The 26,554-nt window shown below is 38.3% G+C and overlaps 1 protein-coding gene across 3 annotated transcripts in view; it reads right to left on the reverse strand.

The window, feature by feature from the left end:
- The window catches only part of EMCN (endomucin), a 117,842-nt gene extending 93,299 nt beyond the window's left edge, over window positions 1-24,543 (reverse strand). Inside the window, exon 1 of one of the 3 annotated variants that reach the window (XM_090267970.1) lies at window positions 24,463-24,543. Coding sequence is in view for 2 of the 3 variants with exons in the window: in XM_090267967.1 (XP_090124093.1) it covers window positions 3,354-3,420 (67 nt within the window). In the remaining variant the exon portion in view is untranslated. Of the gene's footprint in view, window positions 1-3,353; window positions 3,599-24,462 lie in introns of those variants that run through there. The other 2 variants (XM_090267967.1, XM_090267969.1) reach the window with 2 other exon arrangements.
- Between the last annotated feature and the right edge of the window lie 2,011 nt (window positions 24,544-26,554).

Genomic DNA, 26,554 nt, shown 5'->3' on the forward strand with positions numbered 1-26,554 from the left:
TTTTTTCATTTTATTGACAGAATCTTAGACTTGCAATAACATTTGTACTATTTTCTTTAACTTTTACCTTTCCTGACTGCAATAGTTAATCTATATCCTGCTCACAGATTAATCTTCCCAATTTATAGTCCAATCATGTAATTCCCATACTCCAACACATTTAGAGGCTCTAACCTAATTAATTACATGAGTCAGTATTTTTCATTTTGGTATTCATCATATTATGAGGCTGTATTTCCAGTCTTATTTCTCAGCATTCATCTATGTCCAACTTGTGATTGTCTTTCATTTCTAGACTAGACTATACTGATGTTTAATGTTCCTATGCAGTAATTTACATTCATCTGGAACCTTCTCATTTTCAAGATTCATAGTATATCATAATTTCCACTTTTAGATGAAGACATTTCTGATGTTCCTACACCCAAAACTAAGCTATAATATCATCAAACTTATAATTAGTTGGCTCTTCCTCCTTTTTCCCCCCCACTGCTAAGGCTAGGGCTGAGTATGATTGATCTCTATAAGCCTACAGCATTTAGTATAGTGTGTTAGTGTGTACAATCCATTTTTCCCCATGAAATTGAACATTCAATCACTAACAAATGAATTTCTCCAAGCAATTAAATTGTTCTTCAGATATCAATAAAGTGATGTTTGTTCCTGCTTGCAAATACCTAAAAGTTTTAATATTTTCTAAATATTAAGTTGAAAAAGCAAATGATGCTTGGAGAGTAAGTTGTTTCCAGGGTCTCCTTTTTCTTGCAATCCCTCTTTACTTAACTTCTCTCATTCCCAGCAGTCAAAAGCTCATCGATCTAGAATTAAAAGCCAAAGGGGCTTAAAAGCCACTGTAGGGGTCTATTCCACTTGGAATATAACTTAGAAAACCTCAGGAAAGAAGGACAGTTCCTTTTCAGGAATCTTCCATATATATCTCAATAGAATAGCTTTCCAAATTGGAGACTGTAAAATATTATACCACCTACCAAGTAATAGAAAGTCACTCACTTCCTTGTAGAAAGATTTCGTTGATTTTCTCAAAGAGCACAAAGGACTATATTGTATTTATCTAAACCTCAAACTGACTTGACAAAAGCATCAGAAAGAAAATGAAAGTAGTCAATTTCTTTAAAGATCATTATTTAGGAATAAATTACTGTGCAAAAAAAGCATGGATCTTTTTGACAACATGTGAATTTAATACAGATGAAATGCCTCCCTCCCCACCTCCAATAATCAGCTCTGCCGATAAAATATGTTAAGTATTCTGAGTCTGGAGAACATATAATGCTTTGAAATCAATGTGTTTCTGGTAAAAGGGATTATGGAAAAAAATTAATAAACCACCTTAGGAAATGCTTCATTTCCTGCACTGTATCTGCAAAGGAAAGCATAAAACAGGCAGAGCCAGGTGCAACAAAATCATAGACGTGGATGGGAAAATCTCTTCTAACTCATAGGCCCCACTCAGGTGGTCAAATTACACTCCCAAACTAGAGCTTTCTCTTCTAAGATAAATGGAGTAGGTTTTACAAACACTTGCCTAAAGTTAACAGATAGGCTTGTTGGCAAATGTTGAAGAAGATAGTCATTATGTAACCGTTGTCTCTGCTCCAATAAGAAATTGTCTTACTTGGGTTAATAGTTCATTAGAAAGAAAACACCCTTAACAGAGAGGTTAGGCTCGCTACCAGTGAGCTAAAGGAGGTTGGTATTTCCCCAAAAATGTCCATGTAGAAAAATCTGCCAAGTCATCTCTGGGTTGTCCTTCACCTTTCCATTTTCCTAATGGCCACATTTTGCAGGCTGCTTCTATTGATCCTGTTCCACTTTACTTTCAGAAGGGTATGTATTCATTCAGAGTTTAACAATGTCTGAAAAGTGCCCTCATGATGCTCACAGACCTGAAATGGAGAGCAGCTTCACCCAGGCAGCTTTCAGAGTTTATAGTGACCCAGCACCTGTCTGCCAGCAGTGTTTTCATGGCATCAGGATTCCTATCAATCTTTCCCATGCGTACGGAAGAGTTACTTCTAAACTAGTGCATTGATTTCTGTGGCACCTCATAAATATTCTTTATTTAAGAAATCAGATTCTTAGTAACTCTCCTAAGTAAATTTTATGGCCTTGATAACCATGGCAACACAACCCTGAAAACTTCAAGATGCATGGTGAGCAATCATATGTGATTTTGAAGTGTTTGGGAATTTGTTCTAAATTTACAAATATATTTGAGAAATTAAAGATAAATATTTTTCAAGGAGTGTATTTATTTTTTCCTACATTATCAATAGAAATTAGAATTTTATAGGAAGCAAACTTTTGAAAAGAACACAAGCAAAATGAAATTAGAACAGAAGATTTTTTTCCCAAAGCTCCTCAGAGTCAGAATCAATCTTTTCCAACTGTATTCTTTCATGATAGTTTATACTTTGGTTTTTGCATTTATTAAGTCTGTCTTGTATTAGAATTACATGCTTATCTCTCCCAATAGTACATTTACTGCTGTGGGCAAGAACAATGTCTTGATTATTTTTTATTCCTTGCATTGCTGAGAACATGGTAGGAGCCTAATAAATATTGATTAAATTTAATTGCTTACTGTGAATCCTTCTGGAAGGATTAAAAGAAAATGTAATTATTTCTTGAAACTGGTCATTAATAGAGTCAGGGCTTAGGTGGATACATATACAGCCTTTAATATATAGCTTTTATCTGAGTTTCAGAACCAGCAATCAATGTGTAGGGTTTTTATGTCTACAATCCCCTGAAATGTTATGCAAAATGTTGTGTGTAGATATGTGCATATTTCTGGAGCAAACATCTATAAACGAATCAAATGAATCTTCCCTTTACCCACCCCACTCCTCAAAATACTATGATTCACTCCTCTAGGCAACTTTACTCAACCTCTCAATTTATCAAAGCCAAAGTAGAGTTGGGACAGATACAGGCCAGTATCTGCAGTGAGGTTTTTCCAGTTACAGCTTTTGATCCATACAGGACAATTTTGTTACGTCTAGGTTTATGTCTGAAAAGAGAACACTTTAAATCAGCACATAACCCCCAGATTTTAATTCTCTAAAAAGGTCATTGTATATTCCCAGTGCCTCTATGATGCCATCAACTACACTTCAAGGCTGCTGCGCCGACAAACATTTCCCTTCAGTGAAAACAAACATCCTCTCTGTGGAGCCTTCCCTAGGCACCCACAGCACCCACACACTCCACCCAGCAAATGAACTGCTGCACCTAAGTTTCAGGGAAGCTCCCTGATGGTAAACTGCGGCTACCAGCCCCTGCTAGTGTTATCTAATCCACACCGTCAGAGGAATAAGAGAAAATGGTACCGTCGCCTTCACTGCTATGAAGACTGCAAAGCAGAAGACAAAGGTTGGTCACTTGAAGCAGTTTCATGGTGCCGGTGGGTTGGTCCAGTGGCTCCTCGCTCCAGAGTCAGGCGGGGACAACTCCCTTCCAGTCTGGCCGGACCTTATTAGCAAATGGAAAAGGTGTGCTGAATGTGAACAACCAATGCCCATTCCTACTTATTTCGGGGGCTCTGATAAAGAACGGGAGGAAATACACACACTCCCTTTGGGAGTTCAGCAGAGAGGAGATTTATTGTTTCAGTCCCTTACAGGAACTTTTTTTTTTTTCCTCTCTCTTCCTTTGGCAGCCACTTGTGTTTTTGTTACTACATTATTTTGTTCTTCTTCAACAAAAAGGTCAGAGCGGGTTTTGAACAGAAACAGATCTTTCTTGAGAATGGATCTAACTTCTGTTTTGAAAGTGCGTTTTGGCGTGATTATAAAGGGGCCTCATTAAAGAGTGACTCAGTTTGGATAAAGAGGCTTTCATTGCCTGAGGGTTAAATTTTAGAGCAAAATCCACGAGGAATCATTTTTTCTTCTCTATTTCAAAACTGAAAGCCAGATTAGTAAAGAACATGCTCTACTCTTCTGTAAGCAAAGAGACTTCTTAGGGATGTCCAGGGAAGCTTCTCAAGATATTTCTAATAAAACTAAGCAAAGGCATGTAAATGTTCACTAATTATTACTGGTTCTTATTGTTGCAATTTGATGAACAGGAAAAATATTACTTATAATACCCTGAGGATGCCCTTCTTTAGAAAATGCAATTGGAATGGCACTGGCATGGGATGCTGTTGCAACAAAACCAGTGAAGTTGGAAGGGATGAATTCTTTAACTCAGAATGCCAAGCAAGCTAGATACTCTGTATATCAGGGGTCTCTTAGACAGTAGTAGCAATTGACTAAAACATGGTGAGAGCAGAGGCACAACCCTGGCTGCAGTCCCTGTGTGCCAAGTACCTCTGCACTGTTCCTCAGCCACAGGATGCACATCTCAGCTCAGCTTGTTGCCCTTCTATATACCTTTAGGCATAAGCCCCTGGATAAAAGACTGTCAGTGGATCAGCATAGATTCCTCTGCTACACACACACACACACACACAACTATTCCAAAATTATACATTTTCCTGTTTATAAGGAGGAAGTACATTAATTTCACTGCTGCCTAGGGCCGGGAAGGATTCATTATAAGAAGGGTTAGAGCAAGTGAACTAATCAAAAGACCCCAGAACACTAGCTTGTTTCATCCAAAGTTATGCCAAGTCTCAAAAGAGCCTCCAAGTTTCTATTTTGTGTATAAGTAAGACTTAATTATACCTTCTTTTCTAATAAATTTTCTAAAACAAACTGCCTTTGGAGTTACTTTATTTGGCATATCCCAGAGAGTATAAAGATAGAAATGTATGTGAATAGAATCACATGCACATTCCAGAAATAAGTTGGGGTGTGGCCATGTACTCATAGTCCAGGACTCACATTACCTCACTTCCTGTTCCTTGCTCTGCTTTATGTCTGCAGTTTTCAGCACACGGTGTCACGCCTGATGTTGGTCATGATCATTGCTGTAGGAATTCAATAGCATTTTGATTTCTCAGCCTTGACTGCTAGGTATTTCCATGAAAAAGACTAGATACCTATTCCAAGAATGCTTGATAAAAAATTATATTTAGTTAAAAGACAGGAGCTATAGATGAAAAGACTAAAACTAAAAAAAACAAAACAAAACATTTAAAAAGACTAGGTAAAAATATAGAAGTAATATGGTGGATCATCATTGTCTTAATAAATTAGAAGGTATTTTAAGGTAAAATAATTCATTAAAACAGTGGTAATTACCACTGAAGAGATGACTGAATGACAAATAGAAATTATAGACACAAATATATATCTATATATATATATTTGAAGATATGTGTAATATATGTGTCTATAGAGATTAATATATAGTAAATGTAGTTAGTAGGATGTATTATTTAATAAGTGGTTTTTGACAAGTTGTTAACAATCTTAAAATAAAGTCTCTATTTTACTTCAAATACAAAAATAAATTTCTTACACATTAAAGATTTAAATGTAAAAAACAAAATCACAAAATTTTAGGAGATACTATGAGTGACTATTTGCATATAGCTGGGTGGAGAGGACATTTTATACATGATGGCAAAAGCAGAGCACCTAAAAGAAAGACTTGCTTTGTTTTCTTACATAAAAATTAAAAAAATTTGGCTCAACACACCATAAGCCAAAGATAAAATGACAAATAAAAAACTTGTAAAATATAATACACAATAAATATTTGCTATCTTTAATATGTAAAGACTTCTTACTAATCAACAAGAAGACAATGATTCTGAAAGTGGAAAGTAGACAAAAGAATATCATAAAAGAAAGAAGTCCAACAAAATTAAAAAAAATATATGCATCTCTCACTGGCTGGTGTGGCTCAGGGAATTGAGTGCTGTCTGGTGAACTTGTTACAGAAACAGGGGAGTCCAAAAACAAACCCCAGAGTTTGTGGCTGGGAGATAGGGAAAAGGAAGCAGCTTTTAGGATGCCTTGTATGCCTGGGGCTAGTGGCTGGAAACTTTGTTGCACAAAGATCCGCTTTGAAACTTCCAAGGCTCAGGAAGATGGGAGGGGTCTTGGACTGTGGGATGGCATGGAAGGAGCCTACAGAGCCTGCGTGGGGTTCTGTGAATGGTCAGAATTGCTTGCAGCACCCACTGCATCAGAGGACGCAGTCAGGGATATATAAGCAGCTGCGGACATTTTAGCATTTGCTCCCTCCGTGTGGCTTGGAGGGTGTCTCCAGGCTGCTTTAAGGGAGGCCTCCAGGCTGCTTTAAGAAGAGGCTCTCGCCAAGTGGTTTTGAGAAGGAGAGGAGATCCATTCGGTTTACAGGAAGAAGGCAGTTTACAAGGAGGCTGAGAATCCAGGCGGTCCTGCATTGAGAGCTGGAGGGCATCACAGCACAGAAAGGACTTCTTCAATCAGAATTGAGTGATTGGCAGCTACTGGTAAAGCTGAACTGTGCCTTGGAAGTAGGGAAACAGTGTTTCTGACTTTCCTATGAATGGCCAGGTCTGGGAGGGGGATGCAGAAATATGTGCAAATAAACAATTCTTTTTCTTTTCACTAAACTCTGGTATTGAGAGTTATAATTATGGCAGTGGGCAATCGGGACCCTACCTAAACAGCTCGTGGGTTCTGTCTCAATCAGAGCAGTCCAGGGGTTCTGTTACAAACTGAAAGGTCACTGGATCAATACTCAGTCAGGGCACATGCCTGGGTTGGGGGTGTAAAGTACAAGGAAACCGGTAACTTTCAAACCAGAGTAGGAAATAATTAGCAGCAAAGTACAAATTAATTAAATCTGGAAGTAGGGGGGTCTCTGAGTCAGAGTCAACAGTATTAGCATACCTACAAGTCAGGAAATGGTATTTCCGTAGCTCAACGCAAATGCATCTGAGATCAAAGGGGAAAAATATTCAGCACCAAACACCGGGAAATGAGAAAATATAGCTAGACAGCTCAGCAAACAACTTAGGAAATTACTACCCTCAGTTAATTTAGTTAATAGCATTAGATTGTAACTCTGGAGTATCCAAGCATGGAGAAATGGAGAAGGAAGGGAAAGTGTGGGATGGGGGGAGGCTACTCACGTTAGCATAAAACCAGCTTCCTTGGTCTATTTGGGTGTGCATATCTTTGCTGTGTATCCAGCTCTGCAGATCTGTGAAAGCCTCAGCTACTGCTGAAGTCCTGTGTGCCAATGTTTTTTATTGTGAGCGTTTCTCACAGGGGTCCAGATCCCTGGTTAGGGGCATGCCAAAAGTACAGTGTTTCTCTCCCTCTCTTTCTTCTTCCCTTCCTTCCCCTCTCACTTAAAATGAATAAAGTCTAAAAAATATATATGCATGTCATTAGAGAGCAAATGAATAATAATAAATGTATATATTTTTGACCATATTCAATTTTGATGAATACTCAAGTTTGGTTACTGTCTTATTCTGGGGCTGTGACCCTTCTGGGGTGTGACTTGGCAATATACATTAAAACTCTCAAAGAATCATATTCTTTGAACTAACAATTAGAAACATATGCTAAAAAGCTCATTAAAGTTCATGCTAATGTTGCCAACAACATTAATTATGAGGAATAAGCTGGAATATATTCTGTGACAAAACAGTATTAGAGAAATTTTATACACGTGAAAATATATTCATGATATTTTATTGCATGTACATATGCATTTGTATGCAAACACATTTAATATATATGCAAATATAGAGACAGAGACAGAGAAAATGTTAACATTGTTTACCTCCTGGTAGTGCATTATGTACTTTTTAAATCTTACATTTGTTTATTTTTCTTAAACTTTTTTTCTAGTGTAACCATATATTATTTCTATCTTAAAAAACAAAGCTTTCATTTGATCTGATATTTTTTGTTTAAGTTAATATTTTGAGGGAACATTTATACAAACATTTTGTATTCTACCTTAGTTGAATATTTTAATTATTAATATGTGTCTACAGATGTTTTTGCTTTTGTTTTTTCACAATTTACCTTCTGTATTCCTTGTCTAATCTAAACGATAAGTTGCAGTAATTTTTTTCTTTTGTTTCTCTTGCCCAAGGAGATATATCAGAACATATATTACTATAAGAAATATCAGAGATTTCACTGCTTTTTTTTTTCTAGGAGTTTTACAGTTTTAACTTTACATTTAAGTCTTTAATCAATTTTGAGCTTATTCTTGTATCGTCGGCAGCCGTCCGTCTCGAGAGACGATGGTGTAGCTTCTTAAGAGTCTGTCTGCACCGCCGAGAATGGCTGTGCAGTCCGACTCGGGAGTGACATGGTATCTGTCTCCTCCCGTGTTGAATCGACATCTTGTGATGACGCTGAAGCTACAGAGCCTGGGCAGGGTAATATGGAGGGTCTGCTGTTGCCCATGCAGCAGACCCCCCCTCTCTTCGCAGCTGAAGGGTCCAAGGGAAAGATGGAGTCGATACAGCTTGGGTTCAGGTGCGCTGCAGGAGTTGCCGGTGTTGACTACAACATCAAACCGCCTTAGGGACTCCGGCTCCGGATTTTCTGTCGGGGTTTACTCCCTTAGCCTTTCCCCTGAAGAGGTATGCTGCAAGGCAGCGGAGGTTTTTTGGAGTCAGAGTTTTCCTTCTCTGTTATTCTTGTATATGGTGTAAGAAATAGTCTAGTTTCTTTTTCTTTTTCTATGTATTTATTCAATTTTCCAAACAGCAAAGATTAAGTAGCCTATTTTTACCCCATCGTATATTCTTGCCTCCTTTATTAAATATTAATTGACCATATAGGTGTGGATTTATTTCTGGGCTCTCTATTCTGTTCCATTGGTCTACATGCTTGTTTTTATGTCAGTTTCATGCTGTTTTTATTATTATAGCCCTGTACTATAGTTTGATATCAGGTAGCATGTTCTTTCAATTTTGTTCTTCTTCCTCAAGATTGTTGTTGCTATTTGGAGTCTTTTGTGGTTCCATATAAATTTTTGGATTGTTTGTTCTAGTTCTGTGAAATATTCCATTGGTATTTTGATAATAATTGCATTGAATCTATAGATTGCTTTGGGTAATATGGACATTTTAATGATGTTAGTTCTTCCTATCCATGAGCACAGTGTATATGAAAGAGGTCTGCCCAGAAAATATCCAGCCATGTAATATGAAAATAGAGACATTTATTGAAGAAGATACAAGAAACATTGTACATAGAGCAATGATGCCTCAGTTTCCTTTAAAGCAAGCACCTTGGGACCTCACACAGTTCTCCAAATTGCCATCAGCTGCCCCATCTCATTGTCCTAAATCTCATCGACAGTCTGTAAACTTTTTCCTTTCAAAGGTGATTTTAGTTTTGGGAAAAGCCGAAAGTCACAGGGTGTCAAATCTGGGCAGTAGCAGGCCTTAGTTACCTGGGTAATTTGATGTTTTGTCAAAAAAACCTGCATGAGATGTGATGCACGAGCAGGTATTTTGCCATGATGAAGCTGTCAGTGACCGGCTGCCCATAGCTGCGGCTTTCTGAATCATTTGAACAGTTCTGTGGAGGAATGTTGGAGCTTAATGCAAAATTTGATGCAGATTCATTGCTCTACTTGCTCAGTCATTTTGAACGTGACAGCCACACAGTACACATGCTCACTCAACAGGATCTACACCTCCACTGACTAGGATAGTGAAATCGTCTTGTTTAAGCATGCGCATTCCAGTGCAGTCTCCTTGGTTGCCAGGTTACATTGATGTTGTGTAAACCATTCTTGTTATATTAACAATGGTTGGACATTTTTTAGACAGACCTTGGACTTCCATTTATTTGTAACTTCTTCAATTTATTTCTTTAGTGTCTTATAATTTTGGAGGTACAGGTTGTCACTAATCATCAGAGAAATGCAAATTAAAACCACAATGAATATCACCTCACACCTTTTGAAATGGCTATCATTAATTAATCAACAAACAGTGTTGGCAAGGATGTGGAGAAAAGGGAACCTTAGTGTAATGGTGGGAATGCAGATTGGTGCAGCCATTATGGAAAACAGTGTGAATGTTCCTCAAAATTTTAAAAATAGAATTGTCTTATGGCTTAGCAATTCCATTTCTGAGTACTTATCAAAAGAAACTGAAACCACTAACTTGAAAAAATATGTACACCCCTATGTTTATTGTAGCATTATTTACAATAACCAAGATATGGAAGCAACCTAGGTGCTCATCAATAAACAAGTGTAAAATTGATTATTACTAGGCCATAAAAAAGAGTGAAATTTTACCATTTATGATAGCATTGATGGATCTAGAGTGTATTATGCTAAGTGAAATAAGTCAGTCACAGAAAGACAGATACTATATGATTTCACTTATATGTGAAATCTAAAGAGCAGAATAAACAAATAAACAAAACTAGAACGTACTCATAGATACAGAGAACAGATTGATGGTAACTAGTGGGGAGTAGTTTGAGGGACTGGGTGAAAAAGGTGAAGAAATTAAGAAGTGCAAATTGGTAGTTACAAAATAGTCAACGGAGTATAAATTATAGCATAGGAAATATAGTTAATAATATTGTAATAACTATGTATGGTGCCAGATGGTTTCTTGAAATATCAGGGGAATACTTTGTAAAGTATATAATTTTCCACTGCTATGCTATACACCCTAAACTAATACAAATAATATTGAATGTAAACTATATATGAAAAATCATAAAATAAAAAAGATGATTCTCTTACTTCACACCAACTCCTTAGCTTGATAGGAATTAATCTCTTAAAACTCCCTGATACTTAAAGACATAAATATGGGGGCATGGGATCATAAAAGCACAGTCTCTCAGAAATGAGATATACAAAAAATTACTTTAGTACAAATTCTTACCTAACATTTTCATTTGTCAGGTAGCCCACTGACAAATTATGAATGAGCCTGCATCTCAACAGTTGAAATGATTGAACCTCATTACTCTGTGAGGCAGTCCATTCTCCTGTTGGTTCATTCTCCTCATTAAAAAGTTCAAAAAATTTTTTTTATCCTTATCTGCCTTAAGAAGCTCTGGGAATCACTGTCATAGATTGATTTTTCAGGCACAAAACTAAACTGAACTGTATTTATTTCATTAATCATATAAATGATACAAATAAGTAAATGAGGTTTTTCCAAGAATTTTGGGGGAATCAGATGGCTTATAATTTATTTAATTATATCTAATAAAATATAGTAATTATTACCTCCTTGGAAATCTGGAATATGTAAATAAACTAAAAAAAAAACATGCAAGTATAAAGTTCTTTAACAGTTTTCTCAATTTCCCATTTAGCCCAGCTTTTGCCGTATACCCCAGATCCAAGACTTTTGCTCAGATGTCTCACTTTTTATGTGACAGAAATAGTACCTTAGGAAAATACCCTTTTCTTCTGTTAAAAAAAATGCATATTAAAAGTTATTGACGGTGTAGTATATGCCAGGGATTTTTTTATAGATATGTTCCTAGAAAGTGTGACATATAAGTTGTGGACCCTGAAAAAGAATATACCCACTAAGAAGGGTTCCCAGGGCCAAATGGCTTCAAATTTAAAAAACAGAGCTAGCAGCCATTTCTACACAGGAACTTCTCATGCAAACTGCACTTCAGGGAGATGCCTGCACTAAACTACCTGCCTCTGTACTGAACTGCCTGCCTGTACTGTGTTTCTGCCATCCAAACCAACCCTTTTAAAGGAGTTTCTAGAATTCTTTTCAACCAATGGGACTGAGGTTTTCCTTGAAGGTAGGCAGCTATATCCTCCATCAGCTTCTTCATCAACCAATCAGAGCAGTTCCATTCTGGTCAATCAGGACAGTGCTTTTTAGAGCAAACAAACTGTGAGGATTTAGAGTCTTCATTTGCAACAGGAATCGGGGATTCCTGTTGGTGTTGAATTCACTCCACCAAGGACATTCAGTTGACAAAGTGAATAGCATCTGAATGCCTTTACTTTTCACTTTATATATGCTCCACTAATTTACTCATTTTGCTTTATTAATTTACCTATTTAAAGTTGACTCCCCCCCCCCATTTTAGTTTTTGTTCTCATTTTCCCAAATTCTTTTTTGTATTGTCCATTTCTGTGGCCATTTCATAATACTCAAAAGAATCTTTCACAGGACCAGATCTGATCCAATTTGAAAGCTTGATGAGGTGATTTATTTACATCTCCCTTCCAAATTCCAGATGAATGGAAGTTGAAGTTAATTATCTAAAAACTGTGTTGTTTTTTGCTCTCTTTTTTTCCAAACAGAGAAAGGCAACTTGCAGACACAGCTTTCTGGTATTTACAGAAACATGTGAACTTAAAGTTAGAAATGGAGTGTTTGTACTGGCTCATTTTTCTTAATAAACCACTCTACACATAACTCCATGAAAGTTACATTACTAACGGTTCTTGGGCCATACCCCAGGGATTCAAGAAACTGCTGCTTGTTCTTTGTCTATATTTTATTACCAACCTTCTTTGGTCATTCTCTTCCAGGACTCTGACTTTTAGCCTAGACTATGCCTCTACCTATTGGTGTTTTAGTTTGGTTTTCCTTTGGATGTTGTATCTCATATCAACATTCTGTTAACCTGTAGAGATTTCCCAGGTGATGATATTCTATATCCTCCACCCAGACTCTGGTCAAAATTGGCTGAGATTTGTAGCCAAAACTTTTACTGCTTACTAAATGTCCAGCTCCCCATATTAGGCAGATTTATGTAACTAGTTCTGGCCGGAGGCTTTTTAAAAAGCATTATGTCACAAACTGAACTAAAAGCAAAACAGAAATGGACTCATAGATGGAGAGAAGATGACAGCTAGTTGCCAGGGGGAGTTGTGGGGAGGTTGGGATTGAGCAAAAAGGAAAAAGGACTCATGGACACGGACAACAGTGTGGTGATTGCTGGGGGAAGGGGGTATAAGGGGACTAAATGCTAATGGGAAAAATACAGTAAATATTAAATCAAAAATCTAAAAGTAACTGTCACTTCCAGGACAATATATGAAAGAACAGATACGAGTCCTCTCTATTTTCTATTCCCTTCTCATGGAAATCTTTGAGACTATGCATTCCTGATGGTGCATTCTGAGTTCTTATGTGACTGTGTGGAGCAGAGCCCTCTACCTCCAATACCACAGATCTGTTGTGAATTTGCATGAGCAGCACATGAACATCTACTGGATTAAACCACTGAGATTTCAAGTTTATTTTGTTACTGTCTATCCTGACCAGTAAGGATCTCATTTGTTACCTTCTCTTAAAAATGTTGATGTGATAAAATTAAAATTAAACTGGTTATACTTTTCAGACATCATCAGCCTCCCACACTAAATAGTAAACTTTTAAATGGCAAAACATTTGTCTTGATTGTCTAACTCCATAGTTTAACACAGTGCCTGACACAAAATAATTAAGTTTTTATATCAACTAGCTTGCTCTCTCAGTCCTGATCCTAACCTTTTAAGACAATCTTATTTTGAGTCCTAGTTTCTCTCCCACATGTACATGCTCCGTTTCTCCTTCAGCAATAAAATGCATTGGAAGCCTTATTGATCTGACTGAAGGTTCATTGATTGCTCCAGGAGGTGGGTGGAGAGGGAAGAGGTACAAATAGATTTTTAGAGATCATGTAGAGTTTCTTATTTTACTGAGGGGTATTAGTATAACACAGCCCTGGCAGCCCGTAGAGCTTGAAGTGTACTGGGAGTGGGCGTGACCTTGTAAGCCAGTAGGGCCTTCCTCTTAGCCTCGATCACGGGTTCCATTTCTTCCCAGTGAGCCTCGTACCAGTCAGCGTTCTTCCGCTCTTTCTTCGCGTAAGCAATAATGGCGGAGTTGTATATGGCGTCGCGGAGACGTGGCCAATTGGATTCGATAATGTCATCTGCCGCCACTCCCTCGCCGAGTGCATCTTCCATCTTGTTGATGAATTGCTGGGTCTTAACTGGGTTGCTGGCACAACTGGTGTTGATGCGTGGGCGACCCTTCATCTTGGAGTGGTGCAACCTCTTCGGCATTATGCGCACCTTGCTTACCACGAGGGCATGGTCTGTGTCGCAGTCTGCACTGTGGTAGCTGCGGGTGAGGAGGGTGCTGCCAATATCCGTTCTTCTGGTGATGACGAGGTCAAGCTGGTGCCAGTGGCGGGCGCGGGGGTGCCTCCATGACACCTGGTGGATCTCTTTGCACTTGAAGAATGTGTTTGTCACGCACAGGCCGTGGTGACACGAAAGCTCAAGCAGTCGCTGACCATTCTCATTGATCTTTCCTCTCTCAAAGTTTCCGAGGCAGGTGGGCCAGGCCATGTGGTCGGCTCCTACTCTTGCGTTGAAGTCTCCAAGGAGATAAAGAGCGTTACTTCTGGGGATCTTGGATAACACTTCGTCCAGTGCATGGTAGAACTGTTCTTTCTCTTCAGTGGTGGCGCAGAGGGTTGGGGCATACGCGCTAAGAATGCTGACTGGGCTGAAAGTTGTTGACAATCAGAGGGTAAGTAATCTCTCTGTGCCTCCTGTGGGTGGCTCTATGGAGTTAACAAGCGTGCACCAGGAAGCGACGGAATCCCTCCAGAAATCCTAAAGAGCGGGAAACCAGGCCTGCTACAGCCGCTCCACCATCTACTCTGTCTCTTCTGGATGGAGGGTTACATCCCCCAGGATATGAGAGACGCCAACATTATCACCATGTACAAGAACAAAGGAGACCGCAGCGACTGCAACAACTACCGGGGCATCTCTCTCCTTAGCGTCGTTGGCAAAGTATTCGCCCGGGTCGCTCTTGCCCGCCTGCAGACCCTTGCTTCCCGCGTCTACCCAGAGTCCCAGTGTGGCTTCAGAGCTGGCCGATCAACAGTGGACATGATCTTCTCCCTACACCAGCTGCAGGAGAAGTGTCACGAGCAGCATAAACCACTCTACCTCGCCTTTATCGACCTCACGAAGGCGTTTGATCTGGTCAGTCGAAGCGGTCTCTTCAGCTTGCTACGGAAGATTGGCTGTCCACCACATCTGCTTGCTGTGGTCATGTCCTTTCACGACAACATGCACAGCACGGTGTCCTACAACGGCGCAACCTCTGAGGCCTTCCCAGTCAGCAGCGGAGTAAAGCAGGGCTGCGTCCTCGCGCCTACGCTGTTCGGAATCTTCTTCTCCATGCTCCTCCAATACGCCTTTAAGGACTGCAGTGAGGGTGTCTTCATTCACACCAGATCCGATGGCAAGCTCTACAACCTGGCCCGTCTACGAGCCAAGACCAAAGTCAAAGAGGTGCTCATCCGTGAGATGCTCTTCGCCGACGACGCAGCCTTGACATCACACTCCGAAGAGGGACTCCAGCAGCTAGTCACTTGCCTTTCCCACGCATGCAAGGAGTTCGGACTAGCCATCAGCCTGACGAAGACGAACGTTATGGCTCAAGGCATGGGGACTCCCCCATGCATCACCATCGACGGATACACCCTGGAGGTTGTCAACGACTTCACTTACCTCGGGTCCACCATCTCGAGCTCTCTGTCAGTTGACTTGGAGGTCAACCGGAGAATCGCCAGGGCAGCCACAGTTATGGCCAAACTGAACCGGTGAGCGTGGAACAATTCCAGCCTCACTGAGAAAACCAGACTGCGCATCTACCAAGCCTGCGTACTCAGCACTCTCCTCTATGGCAGCGAGACGTGGACCACCTACGCAAGGCACGAAAGGAAACTCAACAGCTTCCACATGAGGTGCCTGCGACGCGTCCTGCATGTCGCCTGGCAGGATAAGGTTCCCAACACCGAGGTGCTGAAGCGAGCCAACATGAGCAGTTTGCATGCAGTTCTTAGTGAGAGACGCCTCAGGTGGCTCGGCCATGTCAAAAGAATGGATGCAGGCCGTATTCCCAAAGACCTCCTCTACGGCGAGCTAGCAGAAGGCCAGAGGATGACAGGGCGCCCAAAACTGCTGTTCAAAGACATCTGCAAAAAGGACATGACACAATGCTCCATCAATCTCAACACATGGGAAGTTCAAGCAGACGACCGCCTAGCCTGGAGGCTCGCGGTCAGGCAAGGTACGTCACGCGCAGAGGCTGCGCGCAACGAGGAGGCGGTCCAGAAAAGATCGAGGCGGAGGCAGCGTCAACAGCAGCAACAACAGCCATCTGCCTTCACCTGTAACAAGTGCGGCAGGGATTGTCGCTCCCGAGTCGGACTGCACAGCCATTCTCGGCGGTGCAGATAGACTCTCAAGAAGCTACGCCATCATCTCTCGAGACGGACGGCTGCCGATGACGATTAGTATAACACAGTAACATGGGTGTTAGGGGAAATGGTCCTGGCTCTGTCATTTTTTTCTATGTCACTAAGGGCAAGTTAATAAAGCCCTCTACTACTCTATTTCTTATCTTTGAAATGGAGAAAAGAAACAATTTTTTCATGGAGCTGTGGAAGAAATACATGAGATTCAAATATGTAAATTACCTGAAGCATTTGACACTCCTCACACACCTGTGACATGACACTACAATAGAAGCAACTTTTTCTTTGAGTCTTAGTTTATTCATTTATCAAATGACAATGACAGCTTAGTTCTGAAACTATCAAACTGATACTATTGTTTCAGAAAGTAAAGATAATTTGAATGAATGCATTCCAAAGCCTATTAGCTTCTATATTAAAATGACACTATTTTTTAAGTTTTCTGAAAATTAAGAATATGTTTCAATAAGTAATACAAATAGTTTTATGAACAAGGTGTTAATAATTAAGAACAAGGCCATTATTAAATGCCTTGTCTTGACACAATGCAAACAACTTTAGCAAAATGCAAATGGTTTTTAAACTTAGACTCAAAATAAGTCATCTCTATTTCACCACCAGCTAGAATTGTTTATGTTTTCAACTTTATTACACTAGCACTGGCTTAGTATTTTTTCACCCAATGTAACTAAACATAAAATTATTTTGGATGAAAAACATAGCTGTCACCTACTCTGATCAATCCTTGATCAATTCGTTCCAAACCAGACTTTGGTCAGAGGAAATTACATAGCAATGCCTTCCGTGAGAAGATGAGTGTCTTATCTGAGCACATTTCCAATCACAAAATCCAAATTTCCTTTCTGAGGAAGTTTACAATACTGATATCCGGGACTGGTCTGATGTTATATCATTGAGAGTTTTGCCCATGTTTACCATGAATCTTATTATCAGAATTACCTTAAGTAGTTTCTCAAAAACATATTTTTAGGCCTCGCCCATAAACTTTTAACTTAGGAAGTCCAGGGTGCCGACCAGGCATACATATAAGAAAATATATATGTTCATGGTGATTCTGGTGGTTACCTCAGTTAATAATCGATTTAGATCAATAAAAAAAATATTTTTTAAAAGTGTCCTTACTAATATTTAAAAAGAAGCAGCCTTGGCTGGTGTGGCTCAGTGGATTGAGTGTCAACCTGTGAACCAAAGGGCTGCCAATTTGATTCCCAGTGAATGCCTGGGTTGCAGGCCAGGTCCCCAGCAAGGGGTGCAGGAGAGGCAATCACACATTGGTGTTTCTCTCCCTCTGTTTCTCCTTCTCTTCCCCTCTCTCTAAAATTAAAAAAGAAGAAGAAGAAGGAGAAGAAGAAGAAGGAGAAGGAAAAAGGAAGAAGCTGTATTTTCTGGTCCTAGCTCTCAGCAACCATTCAAAAAGTCTTCACTTTAAGATTCTGCTAGTCAGCAATGTTCAGCTGGAGTGCCAAGGTGCAATGGTGTGCTGCAAGAGACACTCCAGTGTGCCATAAGAATGTTTTAAACATGCATACCTGACTGTTTAGTCAAGGAATTGATCCTTTTTCCCTAAGGGTCTCAAATTTAAAAAATGAAAACAGCCAACACAACAATAGCCATTCAGTGTAAATGGAGCAAAACTATATCTATTTTTTGTTAGGTTGCCAAAAATATATTTTTGGTGTGTTGCAGAATTTTAGTTATTAGTTTGTGTGTTATGACATGGAAAAGGTTAAAAATCATTGCTGTAAGTCTTTCTAATTGATTTTTATCAAGCCTTCTCTACATCAGTATAATGAAATTTTCAAAAGCAGTAACAGTATTTTAGAAGTTCACTTTTACAGAATTTTTACTGCTTTAAATTAAAATATAAATTCTATTTATATTATCATACTCACAGCTAATTAAACCTGGCTTGATCTTTTCAAGTGACAATGAGTCATGTCTATCGAAAGACAATTAGTTTTTATGACTGAGTCTTTACATCCCAAATATTCTAAATTGTCCTGAATAATTGTACATGAATCCCCTTTTGAATTGCATTATATTTGCATTCTAATGTATAGAACAAGAATACAATACATTCATCCTCTTGTGGTAATGGTTATATTACAAGTAGTTTTAGGTTTTTTTCTATTTGGCTGAGGTAAACAGTCAAATTTGAGACATGGTGACTAAGGTGTGCTTCCATTAAAATAGCATTCTGTCTAATAAGTTCAGTTATGCCACATTTTACTACATGCTGTTCAAATAATCTTCTAATTATAAGTTTACAACTGAAGTAGAATTGTCCTCTTGGGAAAAAAAATAGCATGCTGACTCATAAGGCAAGTATCTCAGCTCCTTAGCAGTAATCATGTTCTATACAAATTAACAACCTAGCATTTGTGTTTCTATATCACCAGTCTCTTTTGAATATACCTAGCTTGGTTTAATTCCCCACATTTGACAAATTTGAGTTTCTGGATTTTTAAAACTGAAAACCAGTAGCTGATTCAGTGTGGCTCAACCAAGTCATGAGTGCACTGGATGACATCTCCATTTTTTCGCTATTGTTAGTACTGTCACAAAAAAAGAATTTCTAAATTTCATTATCCACTGAACTGTACAGAGCATATTATTTTCTTTATTTTTCCAAACAATTCTTTTGGTAAATTATTTGTTTAAAGAAACATATTTATTCTTTTTTAAATGATATCATTTATTAATTTTTAGAGAGAGGGTAAGGGAGAGAGAAAGAGAGGAAGAGAAACATCAATGTGTGATTGCCTCTTGCACATCCCCAACTGGGGACTTGGCCTGGAACTCAGGCATGTGCCCTGACTGGGACTTGAACTGGCAACCCTTTGGTTCACAGGCTGACACTCAATCCACTGAGCCACACCAACCACTGCAGATGTTCTTTTCTTTATGCTCTATTTAACATTTACAAATAGTCTTGATGGAATCTTATTGCATGTTATGAAGAAAGCTAAATAGCAAGCACGCCATTGCCACAATACCCAAAGTCCTGTGCAGCAGGTAACCACATCTTGCATTACAATCAGGTGTTTTATCCTGAAATTTTTCTTTGCAGCTTCCTCCTTTGCACTTTAAGAATGAGAAAATCCTATAAACTCCATAGCTGACACTGTTCTTGAATTGAGTAGCTCTGAATTTTTAAAACTGATTTGACTTTTAAATAATGTATGCCAAATTAGAAGACAGACAACCCAATTAAGAAATGAGCAAAGGACTTGAACAAACACCTCTCCAAAGAGGACATACAGAGGGTCCATAGACATATGATAGAATGCTCAACATCATTAACCATCAGAGAGATACAAATGAAAACCACAATGAGATACCACCTCACACCAGTCAGAACGGTCATCATCAACAAATCAACAAAGAGCATGTGCTGGCGAGGATGTGGAGAAAAGGGAACCTTGGTACACTGCTGGTAGGAATGCAGACTGGTGCAGCCACTATGGAAAACAGTAGGGAATTTCCTCAGAAAACTAAAAATGGAACTGCCTTTTGAACCAGCAATCCCATTGCTAGGTTTATATCTGAATAATCCTGAAATACCAATTCAAAAGAAGCTATGCACCCCTATGTTCATAGCAGCACTATTTACAATAGCCAAGTGCTGGAAACAACCTAAGTGCCCATCTCTAGATGAGTGGATCAAAAAACTGTGATACATTTACACAATGGGGTGCTATGTAGCAGAAAAAAAGAAGGAACTTCTACCATTTGCAACAACATGGATGGAACTAGAGAGAATTATGCTTAGTGAAATAAGCCAGGCAATGAAAGAAAAATACCTTATGTTACCACCTATTACAGGAGACTAATGAACAACACAAATAAGTGAACAAAATTGAACCAGAGTGATTGCCTGTATGTATAGGCCTCACTTAATCCTGTCTGCATTGCTACTTCCTGAGACTCAATGGTGTGGCTGAACTAAGTGGCTGAAATACAACAAGGATGCCAGCCTGTTAAACCAAGCACGCCATCGTCCGGGGACAGCCTACTGACCTGGAGTCGGCAAGTTCCTTCCCCATGTGGGAAGGCCACCCTCCCCTCCACACCTCCACTCTTATTAGGGATTTCTGGACCCAAGGGTACGTAAGATGACAACCATGCCCAGCTTGAAGCAGCTAGAGGAGCCTGAGACCTTCACCCATTGTCCTTTATAAGATTATAAAGGGTCTTAAGTCTGAGAGGGGGATGTTGTTATTTTTTATTGTTATAAAAAATTAATTAATCATTTAAAAAAAAAAAGAATATATGAGAAAGGGTGAAGCCAGAGAGCTTGTATGCAAAACCCATGGACATGAACTGGGAGTGGGGGGCATTGCTGGGGGAGGGGGAGTACTGGGCAGAGGGGAGCAAAGGGGAAAAAATTGAAACTATTGTAACAATATAATCAATATAATATACTTAAAATATAATGTATGCCTAATTTCCATAGTAGGCTGGATACAATTGATTTTGCTTGCTTTCTCTTAAGTGTAATTTTTGGAAGACATTTATAGTTTCTTGACAAGAAGAAAAGATAAAACTTGTGAGTGTTTTAGAAGAATATCTGAAAATTTCTGAAAATATCAAGATTTACCCACAAGGATTTTTATCCCAAAGCCCAATGTTAACTTCTGAAAAAATCTTAATTCAGTATTTAAAAAATTTAAAAACTGATTACAACATCAAAAATAAAACTAAGAAGCAAGCAAAAACTAGAATGAATTATTAGATGTGAAAAGACAACAAAGAGAAAATATTCAATGCTTACATATTTATTCTATGATCTCTAACCCAGTCTGATGTTAAGCCAAGTACAAGTAATAGTCATCAAGCAACATGGTTTGTCAGCCTGAGCTGGGAAATATTGTAGCACAGTGCTTTTCTAAGCATAAAAATCATCAGGGGTGCTTGTTAAAAAATAAAGAGCATAGGTTTTAAGTCTGGAGTAGGATAGGACTCCGAAAATTATACTATTGAGAAGTTCACCCAGGCAATTTTTGTGTATGCTGGAGTTTTGAAAGCACCACTATAGGTTTTCTTTGGTGTGTATTTTACTTTATTTGTTTTCGCTAGGGCTTACTAAGTGTGACTCTATATGGAACCTGGGATCTGTCAACCAGCAACTAAGAGAACCAAGCCCTTTGTAGTTGATGAGAATCAATGTGATTTTCATGAAGATATTTAATCCATATTGACTGTTCAAGGCCAGCATCAAAATAAGGGGGTTCATCAATACCCTGGACTCCAGCCCTACCCCACACACATCCTACCCCACACATTCATTAGTAAACAGGAATGTTGGTGAGAAGTGAAGGAAAGGGAATACTTCTGTTTCTTTGAATGCTGGTCTAATGATTTCATTTGTTAGAGAAAACAAAAGCCCACAAACTACAGATTCAGACATTTTGCTCAACCTAAACCTCTAGTGCAATAAAATATCTGTTTTGGGAAATTTGTTCATAGCTATTTCTGAGGCTGAGATAGTTGTCTTACAGTATAAAGTTATTTGATGATTACAATGATTTGAGGCTTGAGAAAGACAAAGACTGTATATAGTACAGAAGAACAAACACAAGAAAAATATCACTGGAGATATGAGAAGAACCCATAGCCTGAAGCTTTCTGTTTTCTTTTTTTCTTTCAGATATATTCTTATTATGGGAGTTATCATTTGTACATAGAAAACCTCCAAAAAGAAAGAACAGACCCTTTTTGGCCTGTTCATTTTCTTCATGATAAAAGTAATAAAAACATAGAAACACTTGCTATACCAAACATAAACTGATTTTCCCCTTGACATTTCAGGAGACAAAATATCTAGAAGACAAACTATGAGGCTCAGGACTACTAGCCCTTTAAGAGTCTATGGCAAGAGCCTGTGCTTTGCAGGAAGTTAGACTTCCTCTACTTACATGGCCTTCCCCCATCTTCCTTCTGCAAGAAAAATCTTAGGTTGATGGATGAGACTTCCACCAGAGATAGATCTAGGGGCAGAGGCAGATTTACCACAAAGCTAATGAAATCTATACTTCAGAGACTTTCACTTGCAAATACTTATATCAAGGTCATCTGGGTGGAACATAGCAATGTTTTCATGTATTTGTAGATTTTTGCTATAAAATTTGCAAGACGAAGAAGTGTTAAACTGAAATCAATTAAGATTATTGCCTCCCTCTCCGTTAATTCTCTTTCCCTCCTGTTGGGTAGCACTGGAATGAACATTTTGGGGAAATGGCTAAGGGGAAATTGAGTTGGGAATTTAGTTAAGTTTGGTGGTATATATTTTTTGTGGTTTACAGTTATTTCTTACTCAACTCATTACAGTTTCATTAAGTTATAGCAAGCTGTTCCACTATACAGTGTACAGTGTTTAAGGAATATCTACCCAGATCACTGCTCTAATTGGCCTTGTGCATACATGGGGAAGGCCTGTTGTCTGCTTATGATATGGATCTTGTTTTGAAATTGGTGATTGCGGAAGCAAAGCAATATTTAAAATATATGGGGTCAGATGTTAATTTATGGATAATTCTTGTAATTATCAGATATATTTCTTTTTGTTCTCTTCCGTCAGGAGAACCCTTAATAAATGTTATGTGGTCAAGTATAAATGCAATATAAGTTTTTATTTTAATAGGAATTATGAGAAATAGGCTTTATTGGGTTGTCAGTACTTCTTGGATTACCATTCTAAAAGACAAGTTTATATCTGTGTGCAGTCACAAGCTTACGCACTGGAACTAGAAGTGACCTAAAACAAATTTTGTTTAACTCATCTTCAGAAAGATTAATTATCTTTCTCTTTTCCCTGTAAAAAATGGTTTTACAAACTCTTTGTCATATAAAGAAGAGATCAAATATTGCCAAGCCAAAACATGTAGAAAATAAATATTATAGAAACATGGTTTTGTTGGCATTTGTGATATTTGCTGGCTTTTAAAATATGCAATTTTTGTGCCTTTTTCTCTTATCCTTAATGAATCATTACCTTCATATAATGTATCTTTTTCTTAAAAATGAAGACTACACATTATAAACTTCAGGCCTCACAAAATCTTTTTCTTGTCCTTTGTGGGGAAGCTAAATAGAGGATATTAAAAATGTCTAAAATAGTCAATTAAAAATAATATGGTTCTGATGGAAAAAGTCTCTAAAACTGCATAGGGTAGCATAAAACTGTGCGAGGTCTCTGTCTTCCAGTCTCTCTCTCTTCCTCTCTCTCTCACTGTCATACACACACAAACACACACACTCACAGACTGTCTAGACGTTTTATACTTTAGGAAACAGAGCAGACATTCTCCACATTTGTCATTGTAATTTGCATAGGAGATCACTAAGCCTCAGTGAGAGAATTCTACACCAGCTTTGTTTTCTTGTCTTCACAAGGGCCAATTAATACTTCCCCTCTATTGATTGCAAATCTACTTGGAAAGTTCACTCCTCTCAAGCCTCTATGTCTCTAAGCACTATTTATCGACTCTGTCTCTGAGAATAATCTTTAAACTCCTCTTATATTTCTAAGCAGTTGTCCTTGACTATTTATGCTGTAGATGCTAACTAGGAATATAACAGAAAGAAAGGTCCTATTATCTTTGGAAAACCCTTGATCAGATGAATAGATCATATAACTAAATCTACAGAATTAATGACTGGATTTCTTCTGGGCACAGTCTTTGAAATAAAGGCAAATCATCCAGCTGGTTGAGTTTACACTAAAAGAAATTTGAGAAGTCTTTATTTAGTCTAACACTCACACTAAAGTCTTAGAAGTTAAGTAGGTCAGGTCGGGATCTGAACCAGCCTCCCCGCTCTTGGTCCAATGATTTTCTGGTTACATTCCTATGCTCTGTCCACAACTCCAACAAGAGCTGACAGGACTGTAATAGCAACAAATTAAAGTTCACCTCACAAAATAAATCCAGGGGTTAAAGACTAGATGGAGTTCAGACTTGTGAACAATTTAGAAATTCTCAGAGAAATTGGAGTCAAACAAATAAAATGCAACAGTTTATGAAGATGAAATCATCATTTGTTCAGTATATATTTATCAAATACTTACTACAAGCTCATCTCTGATATAGTGACTAGGTATAAAACAGTGAACAGAATGCCTGCCCTCATGGTGTCTATGGTGTGAAAACAAGTTTCAATTACCTTGAAATTATTTAATTAATAATATTTAATTACTTGTTGTATTAGTTCAAGTTGCAATAACAAAATACTACAAACTGATAGCTTTCAAAAATGGAAATATATTTCTCACAATTTCAGAAGCCTGAAAGTCCAAGATCAAGGTGCTGGCTGATTTGGTTTCCTGTGAGGACCCTTTCCATAGCTCACAAAGGACCTCCTCACTGTGTTCTCATATGGTGAAAGAGAAAGAGCAAACTCTTGGGTATCTCTTTTTTTAAGGGCACTAATCTCATCATGAGGGCCAAACCTCATAACCTTATCTAAACCTAATTACCTCCCAAATACCTTATCTTCAAATCCCATTACATTGGGGTTTATGGTTTCAACACATAAACTTTGGAGGACACAATTTAATTTATAACGTTTATTTAGTTAAATATATAGAAAAAATAATTATAAATATTTAATCATTAAAATTATTATTTAATTATAGTTTTGATGAGCATTGTAAGAAAAATGTAAATTATGCAATGAAAATATATAACAAAACACTCAATTCTAGAATTCTCTGAAGACTAGACATTAAATCAAAATCCAGAGGATGAGTGAGTCTTAGGAAAACACAAAGAGCATTGGAAAATTGTGAAAATTTGGAAATAGAAAAATATCACTTCATTCAAGGCAGAGGAAAATAGGTCATGATAGCTGCAGACAAATAAGTAAGAAGGACATAGCAAAAACTGAGATCAGGAAGGTGGGCAGGACCCGGGTAATGCAAAGCCTATCTTAATAGAGCATGACAAGGATATTGAACTTTATCTTAAGGGCCAAAAGTTTTCATGGACTTGTTCCAGGAAAGAGAGTAAGTTGCTGGTTCTATGAGAGAGAAAACATTGTTTATGAGCATGCTTAGGAGGTCATAATGAGAAGACTTGATGAAAGATTAAATTAATAATTGAGGAAAAGTAAAGTGTTGCTAAGTTGCTGGCTTGCAAAATTTAAATAATAGCTGTGTCATTTACAGTGATAAAGAACAATAGAAATACACAGGGTTTCAGAAGCCCTTAAGTTTGGTTTTGAAGTTTGAATGTTAGGTTGTCTTGAGATATGCAAGAAAAGATACAAGTTGCTTTGTGCATGTATCCATCTGAAGAGAAAATGCATGAGCTGGAGATGTAAATTTAGTGGACACTCTGTATACAGTGTCATTTAAAGCAGCAGTCCCCAATCTTTTTGGCACCAAGGGCAGGTTTCATGGAAGATAATTTTCTCATATGAGGTGGCAGTGGGGACGGTTTCAGGATGATTCAAGAGTATAACATTCAAGCTCACCTCCTGCTATGTAGCCCAGTTCCTAACAAGCTTGGACATGTGCCGGTCCATGGCCTGGAGGTTGGGGACCCCTGATATAAAGGAATAGCAATGGATGGATTTGCCAAGGAATAAAGAGCCTACAGTAATTCTAACATTAATTGTTGGGGGAAGGTTGAGGAGTCTATAAAGACAAAAGAAATTTCTAAAAAAAGAGAAGAGTGTTTCAAGAAGAATGAGAGACCTATAATATCAAATACTGTACAAAGTTAGGTACGATGAGGTCTTTAAAATGCCTCATGAACTTAACAATGTCTCAACAGGTACTGTGGATGGAAGTCATTTTGGAATAAGCCGATTAGAAGACGAGATCATCCTGAAGAAATGTGGACTGCAAGTATAATAGGACTTTGCTGAGAAGTGTAACTAGAAAGAGTAGGGGAAGAGAAAAGAAATTACTGAGAAGGGGAAACTCTTGGTGTGGGTGCATTATGACTAAAATGTGGGAAATAGGAAATGTAAGTTGCAAATACATGAAGAAAAATTTTTGTTCAACTGGGAAAAAGAGAGTAATTACTGGGAAGCAGGTTCGGGGTCTAGGTAATATTTTTGAAAGGATCACTTGTACTGCAGTAGAAGATATAGATTAGAACTTCCCATGAGAGAATGCCAATGATAAGGTCATCGTTTTAGTACAAGCAAAAGATGGCTTCACCTAGGGTAGAAATGGACTGACCTAGATGAATTTAAGAGATATTTTGAGAGTAAAATTTATTAGACTTTGTGATTATTTGCATATAAGCGTAGAGGGTGAGAGAGGAGTCAAGGGTGATTTTCAGGTTTCTGGTGTGAATAGTCAGATGGGTGATAGAGCCATACACTAAAAAGAAGGAGCATGGACTAAAATTTGA

This window comes from Furipterus horrens, unplaced genomic scaffold (genome assembly GCF_987537825.1).
Source record: "Furipterus horrens unplaced genomic scaffold, mFurHor1.1.pri manual_scaffold_2, whole genome shotgun sequence".
Taxonomy (NCBI): Eukaryota; Metazoa; Chordata; class Mammalia; order Chiroptera; family Furipteridae; genus Furipterus; species Furipterus horrens.